General features: G+C 46.0%; 1 protein-coding gene across 9 annotated transcripts in view; it reads right to left on the bottom strand.

Annotated features, from left to right (window-relative positions):
* TTC23 (tetratricopeptide repeat domain 23) overlaps positions 1–23,783 on the bottom strand; it is a 105,517-nt gene that overhangs the window by 10,391 nt on the left and 71,343 nt on the right. For 8 of the 9 annotated variants that reach the window (XM_049614017.1, XM_049614016.1, XM_049614015.1 and 5 more), the window contains 2 exons: positions 11,881–12,008; positions 7,325–7,474 (listed from right to left, as the gene is read on the bottom strand). In XM_049614017.1, coding sequence (XP_049469974.1) covers positions 7,325–7,474; positions 11,881–12,008 — 278 coding nt within the window. Of the gene's footprint in view, positions 1–7,324; positions 7,475–11,880; positions 12,009–14,060; positions 14,319–23,783 lie in introns of those variants that run through there. The other variant, XR_007453902.1, reaches the window with a different exon arrangement.

The raw sequence follows: 23,783 nt of genomic DNA, 5'->3' as shown, positions 1-23,783 counted from the left end.
CTCAAGTAGTGGACTGAACCGTTAATATGAAGGTTGGATGAAGGATGGGCCCAAACCCAGCTTCACCCTGTCACTGGGCCCAGAACTAATCCAGAGAGGCTACTGACCTGGGAAACAGTCTATTCCCTGCCCCCTCCCCCCCCAAATGTACGTATGTTCAGAAGTGGGGGAGGGAGAGAGAGAGAATCCCAGGCAGGCTCTGCATTGTCAGTGCAGAGCCCCATGCGGGGCTTGAACCCATGAACCGTGAGATCATGACATGAGCTGAAGACAGATGCTTAACTGACTGAGCCACCCAGGCGCCCCAGGAAACAGTCTTTAGGAATTCTTTTTTGCCGCCTTTCACCTGGATGGAAATGTTGGCAGTGATGTCCATCCTAGAATCAAACCAGGTCTCTATGTCGCAAAAACATAGCGGAGGTTGTGCTGTGGAAATTTCCATCTGGAGCCAACAGATTTCTCCAGTTTACTCCTGCAGGCAGACGCCTTTGAAAGATAGATCAATAATATGGTTTTCCTTGCAGTAATTTAATCCGGCTGTCTGCTTTGTCTCTCGTGACTTCCTGTTTTTCATGCCCATGGGACCATGGCCGGGCCATGCAGCACAGGAGGGCACATCTGGAAAAGCTGGTGTTCCTTGGATTCCTGTTCCAGGGTTGAAAACTTGGGGGACACAGCTGTTGTGATAAATATGTGAGAAACGCTCGGCTGGTAGCTTTAGGGAGCTACCTAAGGGCTGACTAAGAAAGTGTGGCTCAACAGCCGACACGCAAGTCCTGTGTGTGTCCTATGCCCACAGTGTGGCCGGTCCTGTCCTCAGATGGGCACATGTGGAGGAGGGACAACGAGGACCGCACGTCCTGCAGCACGCACACCCAATAGACATGCAGGTTTCAACCCTGTCTCCCTGCGTTCTGGCAAATGGCCAGAGAGCTTCAAAAGGCCAAAGCCATTGTGTTCAGGACTGATGGTTAATGAGGCCAAACTAAAGTGAAAACATTTCACTAACTTCCACTGCAGGCTTGGGGAGTGATGAAACCTGACAGTTTGTTGAAGCTGAGCTGCTTTTAAGCCCTGTGGGTGGGCACGAGGCCCAGAGCAGTGATCTCGACCTTCCCCCAGAAGCTAGATTGCAGATCCCTGGGCCCCTGGACCTCTGCCCCAGACTCAGATTCAGAAGGTCACCCCGATGCAGGGCTTTAAGCCCCCATGCTTGGTGAACCACTGGCAATAAGGAAAGCATGTGGGCTTTACTATAGAGTAGCCTGCCCAGAGGCAATTTATTTACTTCCAGGAGCCTCTGTCCTCTTGGCCTATAAAACAGGGCTACTGAAGTCTGGGCTGTGAGGATCAGGAATGACGTCTGAGAGCTAGCTGGGCAGCAGGAAGCCTGGCCCCCAGCCTGCGGTCAGCGGTGGTACCCGCCCAGCCCCTCCGGGGACAGCAGGGCTTCATACAGGTTCGTGTGGCCCCTGCTCAAGTTTCTTGAGCATCTGCTACCATTTGCCAGCTTCCCCCCATTCCTGGGGTCCCTCCCCAGCCTGGAGTTGAGTGGCTAGGCTTTCCTTATTTCATGGACACTCCTCAGAGGAGAAACAAGGAAGGGGAATCACAGTGGAGATTCCCAGGGGCAGGCAGTGCCTCAGCCAGGAAAGTCCTGCCCTCTCCTCCTTCTGGTACTGTTCAGGACCCGGAACTCCGCCAGACCCCGCTGCTCGCAAAGCAGCCTGCCTTTCCTCCCCTCACTCCATCCCCGGAACAACGTGGGACAAAGGAAGCCTCGGCGTTGCTGTCACCTCCACTTTACAGATGAGAAAACTTCGGCCTCTTGCCTCGATTCTTGGTCCATTCCATTCTCAACACTATCGTCACATGATTTCTTTCTTTTCATTTCTTTTTATTTAAAAAATTTTTTTTAATTTAAAAAATTTTTGAGACAGAGAGAGAGCATGAACGGGGGAGGGTCAGAGAGAGAGGGAGACAGAATCCGAAGCAGGCTCCTCGAACTCACGGACGGTGAGATCATGACATAAGCCAAAGTCAGAAGCTAAACCGACTGAGCCACCCAGGTGCCCCCCTCTTTTTATTTTTTTTAAATTGCTTTTAAAGATTTTATTTTTTAAGCAATCTCCACACCCAGTGTGGGGCTTGAACTTACAACCCTGAGATCAAGAGTTGCATACTCCACCAACTGAGCCAGCTAGGTGCCCCTGATTTTTTTTTTTTTTTATGTTTATATATTTTTGAGAGAGACACAGAGCACGAGCAGGGGAGGGGCAGTGAGAGAGGGCGACACAGAATCTGAAGTAGGCTCCTGGCTCTGAGCTGTCAGCACAGAGCCCAACACTGGGCTCGAACCCACGAACCATGAGACCGTGACCTGAGCCGAAGTCAGACACTTAACCAACTGAGCCACCCAGGTGTCCCAAAATCCGAAGTACAAATAGAGACCTATGGTGCCCTGCTTAAAATTCCCTTAATGGCTCCCAGCTGCTTAGAGCAAGGTTCAGAAAACTTTCTGCAAAGGGCCAGATGGTAAATATTGTAGGCTTTGCAGGCCAAGAGACAAAAATTGAGGCTACTATGTAGGCACTTAGGTAACAGGAGGGAGTGCAAACTTCCTCAAATTTGTTTTATCAATGAAATTATGAGGAGGTTTCTTTGTAATCTAGTTTTGCTAATGAGAAGAACAGATTTCCTTTTTGGTGCCAATAAAATTTCACTTAGTTGGGGTTCAGGTAGTGTTCCCCTACCATCTGATCAATTTATGATCACCTGTAAAATGATTACAGGTTGAACGACTAACTGCAAAAACCATTTTTAACTTGGTCTATGTCCTTAACTATAATGAAATAAAACACAGGCAGTGAACTGGTCATTGTTTGGGACCTCTGCTTTTTAAAAAAATATTTATTTACTTTTGAGAGAGAGAGAGAGGGAGAGGGAGACAGAGAGAGAGAGGAGGGCCGAGAGACGGGGACACAGAATCTGAAGCATGTTCTGAGCTGTCAACACAGAGCCCAATGTGGGGCTCAAATTCACAAACTGTGAGATCATGACCCAAGCCGAAGTCGGACGCTTAACAGACTGAGCCGCCCCTAGACCCCTGCTTAAAAGATCAAGTCTCAGCTCCTTAACGTACAAACACAGCTGCAGGGACCTGCCCCCACGTCTATCCCAGCCACTCTCCCAACACAGTTGGCCCCAACTTTTTGCTTCTTAAACAGGCTTCGCTCTCTCATCCCTGAGCTTTTTCTTCCAGCCCATTTCCGACCTGGGACTTCCTGTCTCTGCTCGGCTATACTCTCTTTCAGGACTACTTACCTGGACACCTTCCCTAAGCCCTTCCCTCCCATAGATCCCAGTGTGGACTTGGAGAACTTAGCACATAATACCACAGTTGGGCCTTTACAATCTGTAACTCCCTCACTGGCCTGGGATGCTTTCGAGGGAGGAAGCTACTGCCTACCTACTGTACTCATTGCACATGCTTCAAAAATAGGGACTGCATCCCAGGTCTTCTGTTTCCTGCACCATCTCCAGTGGGGGCCACCCAGCTGCCTTGAGAGCACCATGTTCTTATACCCTAGCACGCCCCTGGCCTCAACTGACTGATCCAGGGTGAACACTGGATTCCAGTCAGGCCTACAGCCCTTTCTTGAGATCTTTCGAGCTGTGACTGAGAAATGGCACAGTGTAGGGAGTAAAACCCTGGAGGGCCGGCAGCCATGATCTCCATCTTGAGGGGAGACACTACTATGACAGAGGTGGAGGAAGAGGATGTGCAGAGAGAAGCAGACAGGAGTCCTGGGCAGAGAGAACCTTGGAACATTCTCCTGAGCCTCAGCTGCATCCTGCTGTGCTAATCATCTGCCTAGTGGCCCTTCCTTGGAAACCACAAGACACCTGAGCTAGTTTGACCATTTTCTGTCGGTGGCAATGCAAAGATTCCTTGATCTTGGCAATCTAAAGATTCCTGATCTTGGCATTCTCCCCACTAGCCACTGGTTCCCAAACGTTTTTAAGCATAGGAAGCTCTAGTTCAAACAGAATCTTACTGAGAAGCCCGGCATGTGAAATGGCTGTAATATAGGATAGACCACACGGTCCAGTCTAATAAAGCCCCACTCTGACAACTCCTGACTTTGAAATCAATGCTGAGATACTCTTAGCCTCAGTTTCCTGCTTTTTAAAAACAAAACAAAACAAAACAAAAAACAAACAAAAAACAAAAAACAGAGCAGAGGTAATCCAACTCTTCAGGCTGCTATAGGGCTTAAGTAAGTTAATATATGTAAATCGTTTAACACAGTGTCAGGGATAGAACAATCAGTCAATAAGCATTAAATTAGAAGTAGGGGATGGAGAAACCCAGGGCAACTGCCACTCTTAGCACCCTTATAACTCTTCCCTCAATAATGTCTTTGGCATATGTATAATGTTTAAATTATCTGAAATGATTAATATATCTTCCTGGTTAGATTGGAAAGTCTCACAAAGACAAGAAGCATATCTGTCTTGGTCACTGTTTTACCCCAGGTCTGCCTAGCACAGCTACTGGCCTCTAGAAGGTGACCAGTAACTACTGTTGACTAAATGATAATAGATATATGTATCATCTTGTTAAAAAATATACACCAGGGGCACCTGGGTGGCTTGGTCGGTTAAGCGTCCGACTTCGGCTCAGGTCACGATCTCGCGGTCGGTGGGTTCGAGCCCCGCGTCGGGCTCTGTGCTGACAGCTCAGAGCCTGGAGCCTGTTTCAGATTCTTTGTCTCCCTCTCTCTGTGACCCTCCCCCGTTCATGCTCTGTCTCTCTCTGTCTCAAAAATAAATAAACGTTAAAAAAAAATTAAAAAAAAAATATACACCATACATGTTGCCTTCTGCAACGGATTCAGAAAAGTCGTAAGAAGAGATAAAGTCTCAATGTACAGGGTAGCCTACTCAAAACTAAAGTTAATTCTTTTGGTTTGGTCAGTTACATTACTTGGAGGTTCCCAGGTTTCACCATTTTAAAACTAATTAATGTAATGAAAACACAACATGACAAGACTTCGGAGGTACACTTAAAGTAATAAGAAAAATTCATAGCGTAAAATACTATATAAAAAAATTGAAACAAATAAATTCAATTCCCTGTTCAAAAAGACAGGAAAAACTCCAACAAAGTAAAACAAAATAAGTTACAAGAAAATAAATAATAAAGATAAAATCAGAAATCAGTGAAACAGAATAGGAAGGCAACTGACCTATGGAGTTTGAAAAACTAACAAAATAGACAAACCACTAACTAACTCAGCCAACAAACAAGGGAGGAGATCCAAATATAAAACTAAGAAATGACAATAAGAAGATAACTACTAAAAAAGTAGAAATTTAAAAAATTCATGAGATTACTTTGCAAATCTCTATGCAAATCTATCTGAAAATGACAGTGAAATAGATAAATATGGTTTACCAAAATGACCTCATTGGAGCCAGAAAGCTTCAACAGAGCAAACTTTATAGAGAAATAGAGAAGACTGTCAAAGAATTCCCTGCTACCCCCAAAAAGCACCAGGCCTAAAGAATTTCACAAGAGGTACAAACTTTCAAAGACTTGTTTTAGTGCTGCATAAATTCCTGTAGGCTTAGAAAATAAAAGTAAACTTCCAAATTATTTTTATGAAGCAAATATGACATTGTTACATTGTTACTTAAACAAGTATCACTTACCAATAAGGGCAAAACATCCTAAAAAAAAATGTTAGCAAACAGAATCAACATTGCACTGAGAAAATAATTTAATATGACTAAGAGGATTTATTCCAGGAATGCAAGGTTGGTTTGATATGATAATAAAATACACCATATTAAGTGATCTAACAAGAATCATATGATTATTTAATTCCACTGATGCTTTGACAAAATGCAGCACTTATTTCTAATAAAAAAATACTCATGAAAATAGAAATTGATGGATACACTTCTTTACCATGGTAAAATATATAAAACAGTCCAAAGCCAGCATGTACCATATCAAGAATCACTAGAGGCATTTGCACTAACATCAGGAACAAGACAAGGATGCTTATTATCTCTACTCTTACTTATTATTGTATTGTAGGTACAAGCCAATGCAATCAGATAAGAGAAATCAATAAAAGGCATAAGAATTGGAAAACAGAAAGTAAAACTATTTGCAGATGATGTAATGGTACACCTGAAAAACCTGAAAGAACCAAGGTTCAAATTAACTCAAGCAAGAAAAGAATTAAGTAAGCTAGCAGAATATAAAATAACATAGAGAAACCAATAGTTTGCATGCACATACACAAACAGTTAAAAAATATAATACTGGATAAAACTCCATTTATAATAGCATTAAGGGAGAGGAAATGCTTAGCAATCGACTTAATAAGAAATGTGCAAAAGTTGTATAAGGAACACTTTAAGATGTGCCTGAATGATACGTAAGTGGATGTGAACAAATATAAAGATATCCCTTGTTCTTGGGTAGAATGACTCTACATCACGAAGATGTCAGTCCTCCTGAAGTTCATTTATAAATAACATGCTCCTCAAAAAAAATACCATCAAACTTCTTATGGAGCTAGACAAGTTGATACTAAAATTCAGGTGGAAAAATAAATATGGAAAAATGTCTACAAAACACAATAGTCTAGGGAGATAAAAAACCATGAGGGGAGTCTAGTCCTACCTGCTATTAAATCATGCTATGAGATCTCCATAATTAAGACAATTAGGCACTGGAATTTGAGTAAACAAAAACACAAACAGAAGAGAATAGGAATCTGGAAATAGACTTAAATATATACACAAGTGTAGTACATGATGAAGGCGTCACCTCAAATCACTGGAGCATAGATGGGCTCTTTAATAAAATGGCACTGGACAACTGGGAAGCCGTTTGAAAAAAGATAACGTTGGCTCCTTACCTCACACCTTCCACACAAACAAACCCCAAATTTAAAAAGAAACAGACATACAAGTACTAGAAGAACACATACAAGAATTCAAGAATTCCTCCATAAACTGAGTGTACCAAAAGAGTACAAGAAAATTGATAAATCACACTATGTAAAAAATTTAAAACATTTGCATGGTAAAAAAATAATTGATAATTCATTTAAAAACATGTGTATAAAAGGATTACTATATTGCTTACCCAAAAAGTGTTGGCTTGGATCAACTGCGAAAGTGATGTCACCTTACCTAAATAAGCCACTGATAAACTTTCATTTACAAACAGCATGGTGGAGGGAGAGAAAGTAACCCGTGGGGAGAGTTTTCTCTGAATTAGTACTGGCTCCAGCTTTACCTTCTTTAGTTTCTTGTGGGCCCCACTCTGGTTCCCCTGTGCCAGGTCGGCCCCACCTAACAGCCGGTATGTCTCTGCCACCTCCGGGCTGAGGTCACCAAACACTGCCACTTTGGCTTCCAGGGACTCTCTCAGGATGGAGATTGCTCTCTGTGAAAGGAACAAAAGTTAAAGTCTGGTTAAAAGCTCAAAGGCTGATAAAATCCATGCCTCTTAAGAAAATGGTGCGACTGATGTGTATTTCCACTTTTCAGGGGAATGGGTTTGGGTGGTGTCTCCTGAGCTAAGCCTACTCTCCCCTTTAAACAGGGGACAGGAAGTAGCATACATGTGAGCGGAGAGGTGCTCACCATGGAGACACAATGCATAAAGGACACCTGGAGAGCAAAGCCACTTCAGACAGTGCAGGAATTCATTTCAGTCAAGCAGTAAGAGCAAAAGCTAACATGTTTTGTGTCCTTTATGTGCCAAGACCTGTACTGAACAGTTTGCATGTGTGAGCTCATGTAATTCTGTCTCCTTTAGATAAGTACAGTTTTAATCCTCACTGAACAGAGGAGGAAACTGAGGTACAGAGCAGTCAAGAAACTTGCTCAGGTCTGACTCTTGATGTCGGCTCAGGTTGTAATCTTGTGGTTGGGGAGTCAGGTCCCAATTGGCATTCTCTAGCCACTATCCCCCTCTCTCTCCCTCTTTCTCTCTCTCTGCTCCTCCCCTGCTCAGGCTCTCTAAAGCAACAAACATTAAAAAAAAAAAAAAAAGGGAAAAGAAAAAGAAACTAGCTCAGGATCAGACAGACAGCTCCCCAGTGGCAGACCTAGGATCTGAATCCGGCCAGTAATTTGAATCCTTTTCAGTTGCAGGCCCTTCTGCCTATGTGCCCAGGGACGTTCTTACATTAAGTGAAAATTAGAGTTTCCTGGCAATGTATGTACTTACAAAACATCCAGAACATATTCCAGGGTTTTCTATTTCTCATAAGAAATAGCTTAGGAAACCAAAAGCAAACATTCCAACATGGTGAAAAATTAAATATATTTGACATTTTGTTTGGTTTCTTGGGTTTATTTATACCAACGTGGAATAAAAAACATGGCTTGGTCAGAACCCAGTATCTTCTGACATTAATCTCTTGAGTCAGACACTAAGACATACAGAGGGAAAGCCCTGTCTCCACCCCCCACATTTCTCCTGAAATTCTTCCATGGTCTTGGACACGAAAGCAGGATTATGGCTGCAGGATACAAATGCTGAATTTGAGACTCAAATAAGGCCGGAACCGATTAAAGGGTGTCCCCACCAACTGGCCCTAGAGGTGTCCTGATAGCACTCCACAGACGGAAGGAGCTGGCAAAGCTTTACTCGTTTTATTGGCAGTAATATGGGTTAGGTGCTAGGGTTGGGGTGTGGAAACAACCACAGAGAAGGCAGTGATGAGGCAGAAACAATTTCTTAGGTGGAAAGACGAAATCACCAGAGAAACTGGAAACTGTGAAGCGTGTGGCCTACCCTGGTACGTGGGGAACTTGCTTGATGCTAAAGTGCATCACGTCCTTTTGTATCACATCCCCTCCCAACCCCTGTGAGCAAGGATTTAGCGTGGGGCAGGTGTTAGGCTCGGCAACTTATTCTTGTCAATTGGTTGTCAGGTTTGGAGGAGCCCATGATGGAAAGAAGAGCCGGACTCTTTTTCCTAAATGAAATGGTCCATCTCGAATCTATTGGAGATGACCTTCTCTGGAGAATCCAGAGGCCATCTGTGGCTGCAGGAATGGCATCTGAAACTGAGACACCGTACAGGGGGCATCCACATGGGCGAGGCCTGAATCTGCATCACCTACTTGGTGCTTCCTAAATGAAGCTTTCAATGCCATTTATAGCCTGACTGGGGAAACTAGAGAGAGATCTGCATGAACTTGAACGGCAGGTCACGATGGTGATGGACGAGATGGTCCATCGTGATGGACCATCACGATGGTGATGGCCTCTATTGGAGGAAACAGAGACTGTGTCAGTCTGTGAGAGGTAGAAAAACTTAAGGGAGAGGAGTGAAGAAAAAACAGGACCTGGGTGGGAGGAGGAGAGGGCGTGGGAAACTGGGAGCCCAGGTGTGAGGAGGGCAAAGGGCAGAGCCAGGCAGTGGGCTAATCTGACTGCAGCACAGAGAGTGGGAAGGGGAGAGTGGGGAGACAGGCCGGGCTGAGGGTTGGTGGGGCGCCTTTGCGCCAGGTTTGGGAGTCTGGATTTTTTTATGGGGAATAAGAACCCGGAGAAGGTTCTTGAGCAGAAAAGTAGCACAACTAGAAGATAAACCCACACAGAGTATTTTAATCTGTGGCAGAGTGACCTTCACCTACATTTTACCTTAAAAGACATTTTCCTTCCCAAAGACCACCTTCCTGTTGGTGCAGGGTTCTAGTCCAATGTATCGGCTGTGAACACATCTGGGGTTGTCTGAGCACAGCCCCATGCTCATGCCTGGGACTGTCCTCGGGCTGAGCCTTGTCAGCCAGCTCCAGCTAGAGCCCACAGGGAGAGGGCTGTGACCCATGCAAGGTTGCCACACTTGGGCGGACGGGTTGCGTTACGCACAAGGGCAGGAGAACGAGGGCAGCTGAAATCTAGCCTGTGTTCTGCTCTCCAAGCAATGTGTGCTGGCACGGGCTGCATCCCCCAGAGGAAGAGGCAGCTTTTTCTATTCTTACAAGGGCACCGGAGGTCTGGCCGGGGGTAGAATGAAAAGAGCCAGTTTGCCAAAATCTCCAAGGGCGGCTGAGGGGAGCGAGGTGTATCTTTGGATAAATACCACCGATTTGGGTGACTGGGGCAAGGGCAGTGAGGTGTGGCATCAGTGACAGACACCAGGGCAGGAAGCCAGACAGGAACAGGGGAGATGATGGGTGCCCTGTGGTGGCTAGAGCAGTCAGGTGACCCATAGCCAAGCCTCCACCACCATGAGCAAGAGGGTCTCTGGCTACATGGAAATCAGTCCAGGCAGGGGAGAGACAGTACACATCCACACATATACTTACTATTCTTATGATCTTGTTCTATTACTCCTGTGCTGTGTTCATCATATTATTATATCAAACAGGATTCTATGATGAACAATAATGGGAAGAATCTAATGAGGACTGGGGAAAGGAATCAGGCAAACTGATGAGTCCTGAAAGATAGACCCTGCATTATTTAGGAGATCAATGAGGAAGAGACCCCCAAGAGCAGGAACCGAAAGCTGGCACTTTCTGGAAGTAGGGATTAGAAAAGGCCAATGTGGCCAGAACACAGATCGGGGGAGGGGGCAAAAATAAGACTGGAAATGTCAGCAGAATCCAGATCCTTGAAGGTATTGTGAGACACACAGGATTCTGATTTATTTTAAGGGCATTGAGAAGCCGCTGGAGTATTTTACAAATGGGGGTTTCACTGATCAGATCTGCTGTTTGAAAAGATCACCATAGCTTCCTTACTCAGAATGGATGAGAAAAAGTCAAGAGTGGAGAAAGCAGCTGGGGGACCAGAGTCTGTCAGAGTGGCCCAGACAGGAGGTGATGATTGGCAGAGGTGGACATAGCAAACAATACATTTTAGAGGTAACAATGACTGATGACCTGGAAGGGGTAAGTCATGATGGGGGTAGACTACATCCTGCCTCTAGACTTCTGACCTGAGCACCCTCCCTAGAACTTCTACAGATATTCTAGAATCTGAGGCCTCTGGAAGGCCCTTTTCTAGTTAGTTGGGGGATCCAGAAAAATATGGAAACTCCACATGTTATGGTTACTGTAGTCCTACTTTGGTCTGAGGAACATGGGAGCATCTAGATTAAAAACCCGTGTTCCTTAAGCTCACATCAATTGAGAGGGGGATTTAGGACAGAGCTGTGGGGGGAGGTGTACAGAACAGCAGAGAAAATAAAAGCTTTTCATCCCAAGGATTTGCCTTGATAGGTTGAAGCTGAAAAAAATATATACATCTATATACATTAAGGCAACAGCAAGTAGCTTTCTGGTAGCTGTTAGGCTTTGCATGGAATAAGTTCCCAAGGGTTTAATTACCAGTGAATATAAACTCTGGGGCTTGTTCTATTTTTACAAGCCATAAAAAAGCATGCCTGTATGGTTCAATGGACCGTGGGCTGTAACTTCTGCGCTGTGTAGCTCTCGTTAGATATGTAAATTCCATCCATAACCCAAAATTAGGAGAGAGGAATTAGGCACACTCACCGGCACCCTCTATCCCAGCCAGAACTGCAGGCTGTGATAAGCAGGGTCTGCCCACTGGGTTTTAGGTTTCTTGTCCTTTAGGATCCTTTGTGGGGAGTTGGGGGAACATGGCATCCACATTCTCATAAATAGTTTTCATTTTCCAAGAATGAGTATCTGGGAGCTGCCCAAGAGTGGCCACCTGGCATTATATATCCCTGTCCCTATGGGAGCCAGGTACATACCTTGCCCATAGTAGATGCTTGATGGATGCTCGTAGAGTGAAGGAGTAGCCCTCTGGATATCAACTCATGCAAATAACTAGTCAAACTTGGGTCCAAATGCATTTACCTCTTTTTGTCCGGTGACTTGTAGAAAATGGCAATAATCATCTTGAATTGAAAGAAATTTGGCTTTTCCCATCCCTTCAGCATCCTTAAGATTAGCCATGCTCTCTTGAAAATACTGCTTGGCCACATCTGAAGAAAAGCATCGTAACAACATTTGAAGACTGCTTGCATATTTGAAATGGAAACAGAATAAGTACCCTTTTAGTGGTGGTGAGCTATTTGAAAAAAATAAGTATTTAGACAAGAGGACCTAGTTAATTGGACTGTTTTTCAGAAAAGATTTAGGTCTCAGCAGGATACAGCAATTTATTTTCCTTGGTTTTCATACATTTTAGCTCTCCCAACCATACAGTACAGATGGGGAAAATATTCCCCAGACTTGAACACACTGGTGAGTTTTCAGGTTAACCATTAATTCTTCCTCTAACTCTGGTTGCTGCTCACTGAGGTTAGGGCTCCGAGGGTCCACTTATTTTAATGGACTCTGTTATCTTAGAACATAATTTTACAGCATTAAAATTCTGCAAAATATGGCTGACATGCTGCTAAAGAAAGAAACTCAACCATTCCAAACACATAAACATACTGGTTATAATACAAGGAAAATATTTTTAAATATTTGCCAATCTTGAAAGCAAGAAAGGGAAAACCTCAGGTATGATAAATGAAGAAGGAACCAGAAGCCAGAACGGTGAGTGGGCATTGAAGCTGAGTGGACCGTGAGGGTATTAGAAAAAAAAGGTATAGTCTGTAAGGGCTAAAGTTTTATAAGCCTGAGGACTGGTGATGAGGCCTGAGGACTGTGTATGGTAGGAAGATGGAATGAAGCTTGCTACCAAAGGCCAAATTCTTCTGTGATAGGCAGAATCTAGGAGGACAACTCTGTCTAATCCCTCCCCTGTGACATGGGTGGAACTTGCAGATATGAGGAGATATTATTCCTTTGATGAGGTTATGTGATATACCACAGTTGACTTTAAGAAAGTGAGATTATCCCTTGGGTTTAACCTAATCACCCAAGGCCTTGAAAAGCAGAGTTTTCTTTAGTTGGTAGCAGAAAAGGCAGCCAGAGGCATTCAGAACATAAGGGGGATTTGACATGGAGGTCCTCCATTGGTGAGATGGAAGGAACTATGGTGTAAGGACCCAAGAGTGGCCTGTGGGAGCCAAGAGAGGCCCCTGGCCAATAGCCAGCAAGAAAATGGGGACTTCAGTCCTAAAACCGCAAGGAACTGAATTCTGCTAATGACAGAAATGAGTTTGGAAAAGTATCCCCATGCCCCAGATGAGAATGCAGCAGGCCGACAGCTTGATTTTAGCTTGAGCAGAGAAGCCAGCCTTACTGTGCTAGACTTCTGACCGACAGAACCGAATTGATAAATGGGTTTAAGCAATCAAAATTTGTTATGCGGCAAAAGAAAACTAATACGGTCAGGAATCCCTACAATGGAGTGAAGAGCAATCGCAATGGTCCAGAGGCCATCCGTGGCTGCAGAAATGGCATCTGAAACTGAGACACCGTACAGGGGGCATCCACATGGGTGAGGCCTGAATCTGCATCACCTACTTGGTCTGGAAATTCTGAACCAAGAAATTAACTAGGAACTAGTCTGTAACTGGAGAAATCATAGGGTTCCAGCATAGGGGTCAGCAAACTCATTCTGTAAAGGACAAGATGATAAATATTTTAGGCTTTCGGAGCCATATGGTTGCTATCTCTGCTATTCAACTCTGCTGTTGAGGCACAAAAGCTTCCACAGACAATACATAAATGAATGAGCATGGCTGTGTGCCAAGAAAACTTTATTTACAAATACAAGGGGGCAAGCTGGATTTGGACCACTGACCCCTGCTCTAGCAGAGGGAGAAGTGATATCTTCCTCTTCCAGGAACATGGGACTCCCAATGAAGTGCCTGCTGGAGATGACCTCATGGTGACACATGACAAGCACATTTTTGCCAGAATAGACGATGACCCATGTATACAGTGGTCTACTTGACATTTCCACTTGGAAATCTCATGTGTATTGTGTGGTGCAAAGACCTACGAGTGAAAAGATAAAACGTAACCCTTTACTTCTTTACTTTTCCTCCATATTTGGTTATCACCTCTAATTTTGTATTTGTGCTACCTCCCTATTTTCTTGATTAGACCAGCTAGCATTTTATCTATTTTAATACCTTTTCCAAAGAATCAGCCCTTGAATTCACTTTTCTCATACTGTGTTGTGAGTGCCAGGTGCTTCCAAAGAGGCCTCTATGAGGACAGCACTCCAGAACTCACAGAGGAGCGATAACTGGGTCGCCTGTGCAGAGAAGGTGGTTGTTCCTGAGTCAGCACAGCGAGTGGCAAAGAGGGCAGGCTCCAGAGGCCAGAGGTTGCCTGGCTCTGCTCCCTTCTAGCTGGGTGCCTCACATGGTTGACCTCAGTCTCCTCATCTGAAAAAGGGGAACACAAAGCTAGTGCCTCCTTTATAGGGTTATTGTCAGGAGTAAATGAGTTAATGCATACAAACAACTGAAGACACGCCTAACACCTAGTCAGTGCTCAATAAATGGTAATCATTTTAACTTAGGGACAGCTTTGAGGGTCGTGGTTATGGACCTCTTCTGCCCATGCTAGGGTGACCAGCAGGCACACCGGAAGCACAGGTGGACTTATTAAAAGGACGGGAGCACTATGAAAACACTATGAAAGTGGTCACAGGTGTAGAATACTGGGCTCATCTCATGTGCACCGGATGTGTGGCCCTGCACACCACGAGAGCTCTGGGAACACCCGAAGTTCATGCTGAGAATGTTGGGGGTCTCAAGAAATGATTCAAGTACACTCCATGTGATATGTTTTAGAAAGGAGAGAAGCCAACCCTTGCGAAATGTAGTCTACCGAACCCTGTCAACGTAAGGAAAAGATAGGTCTGAGAACAAGTAAGTTTCATTTATCTGCAAGATTTACTTTGCTTGGAGCCTAGGTGGTTGCCAGACCAAAGCAGGAATTCTGCTGTGAGGTGATGCCTCTGATTTCGGTCCTAGCTGCCCCCAGAGTTTGTAGCTATAGACAGAAGTTAATTGAACTGGAGCCCCCTGTTCCTTTCTTTCAGTGAGGGTCTGCTAGACCAGCAGGTGGATGATTTCTAGAGTATTTACTCAGAATTTTCTCTTGGTAGGAGAAAATTCTACCAAGCAGAAAATCTCTTTACTAGTAGCTGAGTCATGGGAGAAAGCATTACAGATTTAATGCTCAAACTAAGCATTAATTCTGGCTACTTTGATAATCTGATGACAGCAAATTAGTGGGGATGATGTGGCATTTATTTTGTTGATTTTAAAAGCCTAACAGAGATGAACATTCCATGTCTAAAAATTAACAACGATATTCCGGAGTGGAGTACTCCTGATATTTTAATTTTCTGTCTAATTGGGAATTAACCAAAGAATGTAACTGAGCCTTTAAGAGTTCTTTTTTGGGGCGCCTGGGTGGCTTAGTTGGTTAAGCATCGACTCTTGATTTGAGCTCAGGTCATGATCTCGTGGTTCATGAGATTGAGACCCATGTCTGGCTCTGCATTGAGCCCGCTTGGGATTCTCTTTCTCCCTCTCTCTCTGCCCCTCCCCTGCTCACATGCGCTCCTCTCAAAATAATAAACTAAAAAAAAGTAAAAAAAAAAAAAAAAAGGTAAAGATCTTTCTGAGTCTCAGCCTTGTTCTCCTGAGATGAGCTCTTACTATGAAGACTGGCAGATATAAAGAGTGTAGGAAGGCGTTGGGGCTGAACAAGGAGGGACTGAGTTTCAGAGCCTGGGCTTTGGCAGAAGTGGTACCATGCTCAGATACAGGAGGAGGCAAAAGGGATGGAAAACATTTCCCTCCCCTTCCTGGTAAGGAACTGGACATAGGAGGACACAGCTGTGCTTGATTCCTTTCTGGCCCCTTTCCTGTAATGTCCTCCCACCTCTCAGTATCCCTTCCCCCAGCAGTCACACGCTGACCAACTGCCTCCCCTAAAATACCCCGTTTTCAGCTGGCTTCCTAGACCTGAGTGCCACATGCTCCTTTCCCTTAGTGTAGTTGATCTCACGGAGATGCTGGGAGAGAGGGAGCTGCCTGGTCTAATGCAAACTAGTGCGTAAATGGCTCAACCTCTACCTCAGGGAGATGTATTCATATTTCCCCAAAGAGGATGCTTGTTAGCACATATAGGTCTCTGGAAGAGGGGGTGAAAGTGAGAGAAGAAGGAAGGGAGGGGTGGAGGGAGAAGAAACGTATTACTGAAACGAAGGCAGTGTGGTTACTAGTGAACGAAAGCGAGGTGTTCTGCTGGGGATGTCAGAGGCGGACTCTGCCTGGAAATCTGCCCTCTGAGGTTGCTGCTGCCCTTCCTGTATTTCGGAGTCCTCAGCTTCTCTAAAGGTCCAGGCTTTTCCCATTTCTGTTCCTGCAAGACCTCCAGTCCAAGGGGAGGAGGAGGGGGGGAAGGGTTCCCCAACTGCCATTGTCACAGAGAAGTTGTCACACATCAGGCATCATGTCAGTGGCCTTGTAGATCACAACAGCCTTGCAACTCAGGAACAGAGGAAGGGGTAGGGCATCCACTGTGGGTGCCTTCCCAGTCTATAAATCTGAAACTACTTTTATATTTACCTGGGATGCAGGAAAACTCCCTTTACTACAAGATCCTGATGTATTTCTCTCACCCCTCCGACCCCCACGTTAGCTTTCTGAACTGTGAACCGCGTGATCTGTCTTTGAGAGGAGAGCAAATCCATCCTGTCACTACAGCTAAGGAGTGACTCCCTGATGAGCAGAGTTTCTTCTCCTGGGGGACGAGTGACAGCAGGATTTCCAGAGAGATCGAAGATCGAGCAGGGTGGGGAGATGCCATGTCCCAGCGTGCGCCTCATGCCCTGAAGCCGGATTTTCAGAAAGCCAGCGATTTGCAGCTCTCTTACAGTGGCCGCCCCCAATTTTAAAAACCTCTTCTAGAATCATCTGCAACCTGATGCTGGTGGCCTTGGCAGAAGATGAGGTCATTTTCTAAAGCACAGAAGCATGACTTAACTTGTAAATCTGAGCCCTGGTGGCACAGGTGTTCCAAGGCCACGAGTCTTCTCCCGTTTCCACCCCAACACAATGTTCAGGCTGTCTGTGGGTTAGAGCGAGGGAGGAAGTGTGGCCTGCCTGCTGGGCAGGGGGACTCAATGTCTCCCAGAGGCCCTGTCAGACTCTGTTCTGTCTCTGTGTTCTTATACAGGCAAAAGAAAACCAGGCTTCATTCAAAGAGCAAGAGGAATGCGGGGTTACAGTTTGACACGCTGAAGGTTAGGAGGCTTTTAATTAAAACAAATTCCAGTCACCCTGGGCTCATTTTCTTGAGGCTGTCCTAAGGCAAGAGCTGAACAGTGAGGACAGCTTTCATTAAGAGGGAGGCCTGCATGTACAATGTGACAATTATCTTTTGTAACAGTCTTGGAAAATAGTCTGTACTCTGTACTAACTGCAAAAGTATTAAGGACCGCAGGGAATGTAGCCTGGTGTTAACCCAGAGGAGCTCCATCACCCAGCAAACAAACAGACTGGACCCATTTGGGGTCCCATTGGGGCTGTTGGGGCTGCCTTGGACTCTGCACACGTAGCTGCCCTGAGGCTACCTCCCAGCCCTGAGGGGTGGGAGGTGGGAAGGGTGGCCTGAGGACACATGAAGCCCAAGTCAGGCTCTCTCCTCACCTCAAGGCCTTCTGTGGTCCACACTAAAGACCCTCTCTTGGAAGAACACTTCCACAGGCCCTGGACATGGCTTCTTGGAGCAGCAGACCTGCTGCTCAGTAGCCATATGATCCCCAGGAAGTCCAAGGTCATTCTGAGGAGAAGGTGTGCCTTAGTAGTGTGAGGTGACCAAGATGGCGGCAGGCTGGGCGGGGCTTCCGTGGGAGAGCAAACATGAAGTGCCTGCACAGTGCCAGGCACCTATGGGCCCAGTAAAGGGCTCCGTCACCATGGGGATCTGCCTGCCTCCAATATCCTTACCACCAGGAAGCTGACCCCATCTCTACCTCCCCACCACTCACTGTCCCACCCAGTAGTGGTCAGGTATCCAGCAGCTTCTAGCCCCAGTTACTTGTCTTGGTTGAAGTATATATTTTCCATAAGCTGCCCTAAAAACCCTTTTTGAAGCCAAGTCAGGGTATTAAAAACATAGGCATTTCTGAGAAGTTCTGCACACAAATTATTAGCCAGTATAGGAGTGAAAAACTGTATATCACAGAGGCACGTACTTCATCTTTCCTAGCAGAGGAATGACGCCATAGACTTTGTTCTCAGACACAAAGATGGAAGGCAGTTTGTAAGCAAAGCTTGATGAGGTTTCAGTGTGCACAAGGTTGTCTCTTTGGGAAGAGAGACCAACAGCCCGGACTTGGAGAGAGGAAGAGGCCATCTCTTCTGATCCTCTGCCAACCCTGCAGCCCCCACCTGTGTGTCTTCTGGGCTCCCTGGACCTCTGGGAACAATGCCACTCACTCTCCAGTTCTGGGGCCGTGGTTAAGTAGGCAGTGTCTGGCCTCTGTCTAAGCCTTGCTTTGTCTCTAGCTTGCAGAATGAGTCTGGACATGTCCTGGACCTCAGTCCTTTGGATGGCATGTGCTCTGAGGTGCCTTCCAGAGGTTTCTGAGAAAGGGCCCTACTAATGATGGTGGGAAACAGGGTAAGGGTTCTTCTCTGTCCTTACCCACCACTTGCTTTCTGCAGCTTCCCCTTCCTTTAGAGCACACAGCAGGCGTGGATGCTGATACCTGCTTATGGAGCTCAAGACAGGCCAGGATCAGGCTGGCTGCGCATTTTGTAACAAGAAATGGACTCTGCATAGGACTGACGAAGGGTCTGTCGGAGCACACAGGGCTTGAGGGCAACTAGGGAGGCTGAGGAGGATGGGAGAGAGTGGGTGGGTGTGGCCAGCTGTGGTTTACACCCATTTCCATCAGCAGGACTGCACCCCAAACCCCACTTTGGAGGCCTCTGGTTGGAGGTGGGGCAAGGGCAACAGCAGGGGCTGCCGAGGGGGGCCACGGGAAGATGAAGGACACCTGACTGTGGCTACTCTCGGGTGGCCATGTTACCTATCAGGAGTCCACTGGCACTCGGCATATGTGTATTCCAGAGCCTGTCTGACTTCTTGTCTCTGCAGGACACACAGGGCCCAAGGGGCATCCATAACCCAGGAATGCGGAGCAGGGAGTGGGCTGCAGGTGGGGTAGGACCCAGCAGAGGGGCAGGCTGACAAGGTGGGCCACAGGAGGAAGAGTCGAGAAAAGGGAGGATCAGGTAGGTGGATAAAACAGGAGACTGCATCAAGATACAGTGCCCAGCTTCAGACACTTGTATATTTTATGTCTACTGTGGAAATGTGGGGAGAGCCTAGCACAAGGGGACAGCAGGAAGATGGACATATTTGCGCATGGGGAATTATATCTTGGGAATGCACCCCATGCTCATGAGTCTGATTCATATGGCCAGGAATCCCACCCCCTGCCCCTGAGACTGTAGTGGGACAGAACCCCTTCCACTGTGCTGTGTCCGGATCCTACAGAGCCCAGGCTGCAGACGGAGCCACTTCCAAACAAGGCCGCCTGTGCTCAGCAGGCTCTGCCTCTCAAAGGTTTACACCGAAATGTACTTGGCTTCCGCCCATTTCATTTTAATATCCTTTAGGAGAGGAGTTATAAACACAAGGCCAATGCCCTGAACACTTCGCAGGGTTGGGAGAGCTGTTAATACCAAGTTTGTCTATGGCTGCTCCGGGAAGCGGGCCAGGCTCAGGTTAGTGACATTCCAAGAGCCTGAATTGGAAGTCCTTATGCAATCGCAATCCTTCGTGACTTCTAGGGCAGTTTTGTCTGCATAAGGAATGCAGGAAAGGCAGAGAGCAAAGGGATTAGCTGGAGCATGGAGCCTGAAACACGCTAGCTTCTTGGCCAGTGGTGTTTCGTTTGTCAGAGGGCAATGCCTTCCATGGGCATTTAGCAAGCAGGCTACGGAGAATCCCCAGATGAGAAATGTTTCTCATTAATGATTCTTTAAGAAAAAAAAAAAAGTGTGCTCTGCACAGACAGGTTTAAGCACAGGAAAGCAGAGCTGTGGTCCCCATGCATGTGGATTTCTTTAGCATTTGGTAGACCATGTTGGTTTGCTCCCAGGGGATCTGGCTGGGATTTCTGAACTAAAAGTGACTAATGTCCAGGTCACAGTCCTGCCACCCTGGGTGAAAGCCAGCCAGGGTGTGTGTGTGTGTGTGTGTGTGTGTGTGTGTGTTTGGGGGGGATTGGTATCCCCTTACTTGTCAGACAAGATGAGTACCAAATGCTCCCCTTTCCTTTCTTCTTGCTAGAGGCAGCAGAGGCCTGGAGAACCCCCAGCCCTGGGTGGGTTCCCTTCTTTCCCACTGTGGGGGGACTGTACTGAGAGGGGGTAACAGAGATGACATGAGAACCAGGCACCCTGAAAGACAGTGGGACTGTGGCTCCTGGCTGGGTGGGGACCAGTTCACTCCTGCTTCCAAAGGGAAGCTGGTTCCATTCATGTAACATGGGCCCCCTCGGCCCACACCGCACTTAGGCACCGTGGGTAAAAGCCAGAACAAACTCTGTATCTCAAAATGCCGAATGGTCAGTTCACTCTCCACGGCCTTTTGCACGTTTTGCCACCGAGAGAACAAGGATTCTGACAGCAGTTTTCAAACAGGTTAACACATTAGGAATAGCTTGGGGTTTCTCCGTGCTTGTATTCATTTCTGATGTGCCCATTTAGATGGTCTTTTGAGGCCTTAGAGACCAGGGCTGGTGCTCGTCTCTGCACCTGTCCTAGGGCTTCATGGTGTTGCCTGACAAGCAGCTGTTCTGATCCTGCAGTTCCACTGCCAACCCCACTTAGTGCTGACTCCCCTTTAAGGCTGCAGTAAACTTTCTTCCTAAAGGCATCAAGGTGATGGCCATTTCAAGTCTCCTCTGATTAGAGAAGGGCGTGTCTAGGAGCACCCCACAGAGTGATAGGGGCTGTGGTCTTTCTGGGTAGAGCAATGAGTTCAGAGAATAGAGACTGATGGAATTTGCAGGTATGGAGAGCTGGCTGTGTTAGCTCATTTGCAGAATGGGAGGTCACATCCCGCCTTCAGGCTTATTAAAAGGATTAAATGAGCACATGTATGAGAGTTCCAGCACCTGCACACACAAGGCAAGCTCAATTCCCACTACTGTTGTCACTAACATTACTCTTACCATGATTCCTGCCGCCTCTGAGCTCCTGAGGCTCTACGCCCTATGTTTCTAGCAACCAATCCCCTAAAGCTCAAGCAGAAGTAACCCCCTTCCCTAATCTGTATTGCATCTTCAATTGTATCTCCCTGCTCCTGGGGGGAACTTTTCTTCCATCTTTACACTCTTCCTATATTTCAAATTCTGACCGGCAAGTCAGTTTGTGGGGTTCGGGCCACCAGAAGCAGAGGGGAGGTGCTAAAAGCCTGTGCGTACTCCTGGACTGGCCCCTTCCCACTGGCTCTCCAAATCCATCTTTCTGGGTGCCTCCGCTCTTCCCATGTCCTCTGTCCCAAACGCCATAGGCTCTTCCGTAGGCCTAAGTGGGGAGGGGCAAGGAAGAAAAGGGAGCATGTGCAGTGTCAGTCCTTACAATGTAACATGGAGGTCAAGAGCCTAGGTTCAAATCTGCTACTCCCTGGATATGTGCTCTTGGGGCAATTACTTAATCTCTCCGTTTCTCCATCAGAAACTGGAAATACTTACATCAACCTCACAATGTTGTGAGGATTAATTGAGTTAATAAATGTAACTGGTTAGGGGTGCCTGGGTGGCTCAGTCGGTTAAGCATCTGACTCTTGGTTTCGGCTTGGGTCATGATCTCATGGTTTATGGGATCGAGCCCCAAGTCCAGCTCTGTGCTGGCCGCATGGAGCCTGCTTGGGATTCTCTCTCCCTCTCTCTCTCTGCCTTTCCCTGACTCATGCTCTCTCCCTGTCTTGCAAAATAAATAAATAAAATTTTTTTAAGAAGTGTAACTGATTAGAACCATGCCAGTATGCACTGTGTAAGCATTAGCTATTATTACTATTATTACTGTGTGAGGTCATCTAAGTCTCACAGATCTTATTATATGTATCAAGTAGGTATTATTATCATTCTCAATTTATAGTACCCATGCTATATTTAGACTAAAAAATGTAATATATATATATATATATATACACAAATATATGTGTGTGTGTGTGTGTGTGTGTATATATATATATATATATTTGTGTGTGTATGTATATATATATTTGGATTCTCTGATTCTGTAAACCATGCAAAACAGAGTGGCCTAACTTTGCAGTTAGAGGAAAAAAAACATTTCAGGACACAATTTCTATGGTCCTCACCCAATCCATACATTTATTAACTAGCTGAGATGCTGGTGAACCAGAATCCCTCTAGGCAAAGAGGCCTTAGTTTCCTGGGCTGGAAACTCTTCCTCTTTTCTCTGGGCCTTAGTTTCCTCTAGCTGTTTGGTATTCTCTAGGGAATAGACTCCCGCCACCCCCACCTCATCAGTTTAAATGCTCAGAACCCTCCAGTTGTCTTAACCCATGAGCCTGAGGAAAACAGGAAGGTTCTGACAACCATTCATTATATGCACGCTCTCCAGGTCAGAAGTTACGTGTGTTTTGCCCTCACACTTGCTTTGCCTGATCAGAGCCTGAAACATGTTTGAGTTGGTTACCAACAATTACACAGAAAAACCTAGATTTCTGCCTTCTCTTGAAAAACAGATCTGCCCTCTAAGCCTGCCTTCTACATGACAGTAATGGGCTGGGGCTGTAACAGCTGCTCACTTTCAATAGGGCATGGGATTCTCCAGTTTGCCACAGTCCTCACATTTTGTGTTGTCTTTCTCGTATTACAACCCACAGTAGCTGCCATTTCTGATTAGGCTTGCTGCTCCTACTGTATCTTAATAGCTATCTATTTCGCTCACACTGCTTGTGTTGTTCCTATAGACACTTAGATTTGTGGCTCCTGCTAGCATAGGAATTTCCATCAAATGTGTGTTTGCATCTTAACTGTCTTAATAGTTGGGAATGGAAGATTCTCTTCCCCTATTAAAGGAATGTTGGGGTGCCTGGATGGCTCAGTTGGTTGAGCGCTGGACTTTGGCTCAGGTCATGATCTCACGGTTGTGAGTTTGAGCCCCGTGTTGGACTCTGTGCTGACAGCTCAGAGCCTGGAGCCTGCTATGATTCCATGTTTCCCTCTCTCTCTGCCCCTCCCATACTTGTGCTTGCTCTCCCTCTGTCTCTCAAAGGAAAAAAAAAAAAAAAACATAAAAAATTTGAAAAAAAAAATAATGTTAAGCACCAGAAAGCTGGTCAAAAAACTGTTGACCCTTTGAAGGTTTTGAAGCCGATTGTTATATATGGCGTGTTCCAAAAAGAGAGGATCAGAAAGTCTGCCTGCCTTCTCTATCCGTAGATATGCTGCTCCAGCTCCAAAAAGGTGCTCAAAGCTCCAGGAAGCCAGGATGAGGGGTCTGTAAGGTGGGATGGACAGATGGATAAACCCTGATATCCCCTTCACCAGTTCCTCCCTGACTAGAGCCCCTGCCTGGCCCAGAAATCTCTACACACCAGGCTGCTCATTTTGGTATTTCCTTCATCTCCGCCTACCCTCCAGCTAGAAGCCTCTGCCTTCTAGCCCAACTCTGCCCCCTGAATCCCAACTATTCCGGATCTCCATTTTAGGCTTGTTGGCATGTTGGACCTTATTTTACTATAGTACATCATTATTTTTTATCTGATATTTTGCAATATACCCCTAGGTCTCCTTTATGAGTTATACTCTGTTTCTGAATATTCTGACCAAAAAT

This window comes from Panthera uncia (genome assembly GCF_023721935.1).
Source record: "Panthera uncia isolate 11264 chromosome B3 unlocalized genomic scaffold, Puncia_PCG_1.0 HiC_scaffold_1, whole genome shotgun sequence".
NCBI lineage: Eukaryota > Metazoa > Chordata > Mammalia > Carnivora > Felidae > Panthera > Panthera uncia.
This window is presented reverse-complemented; position numbering and strand designations above follow the sequence as displayed.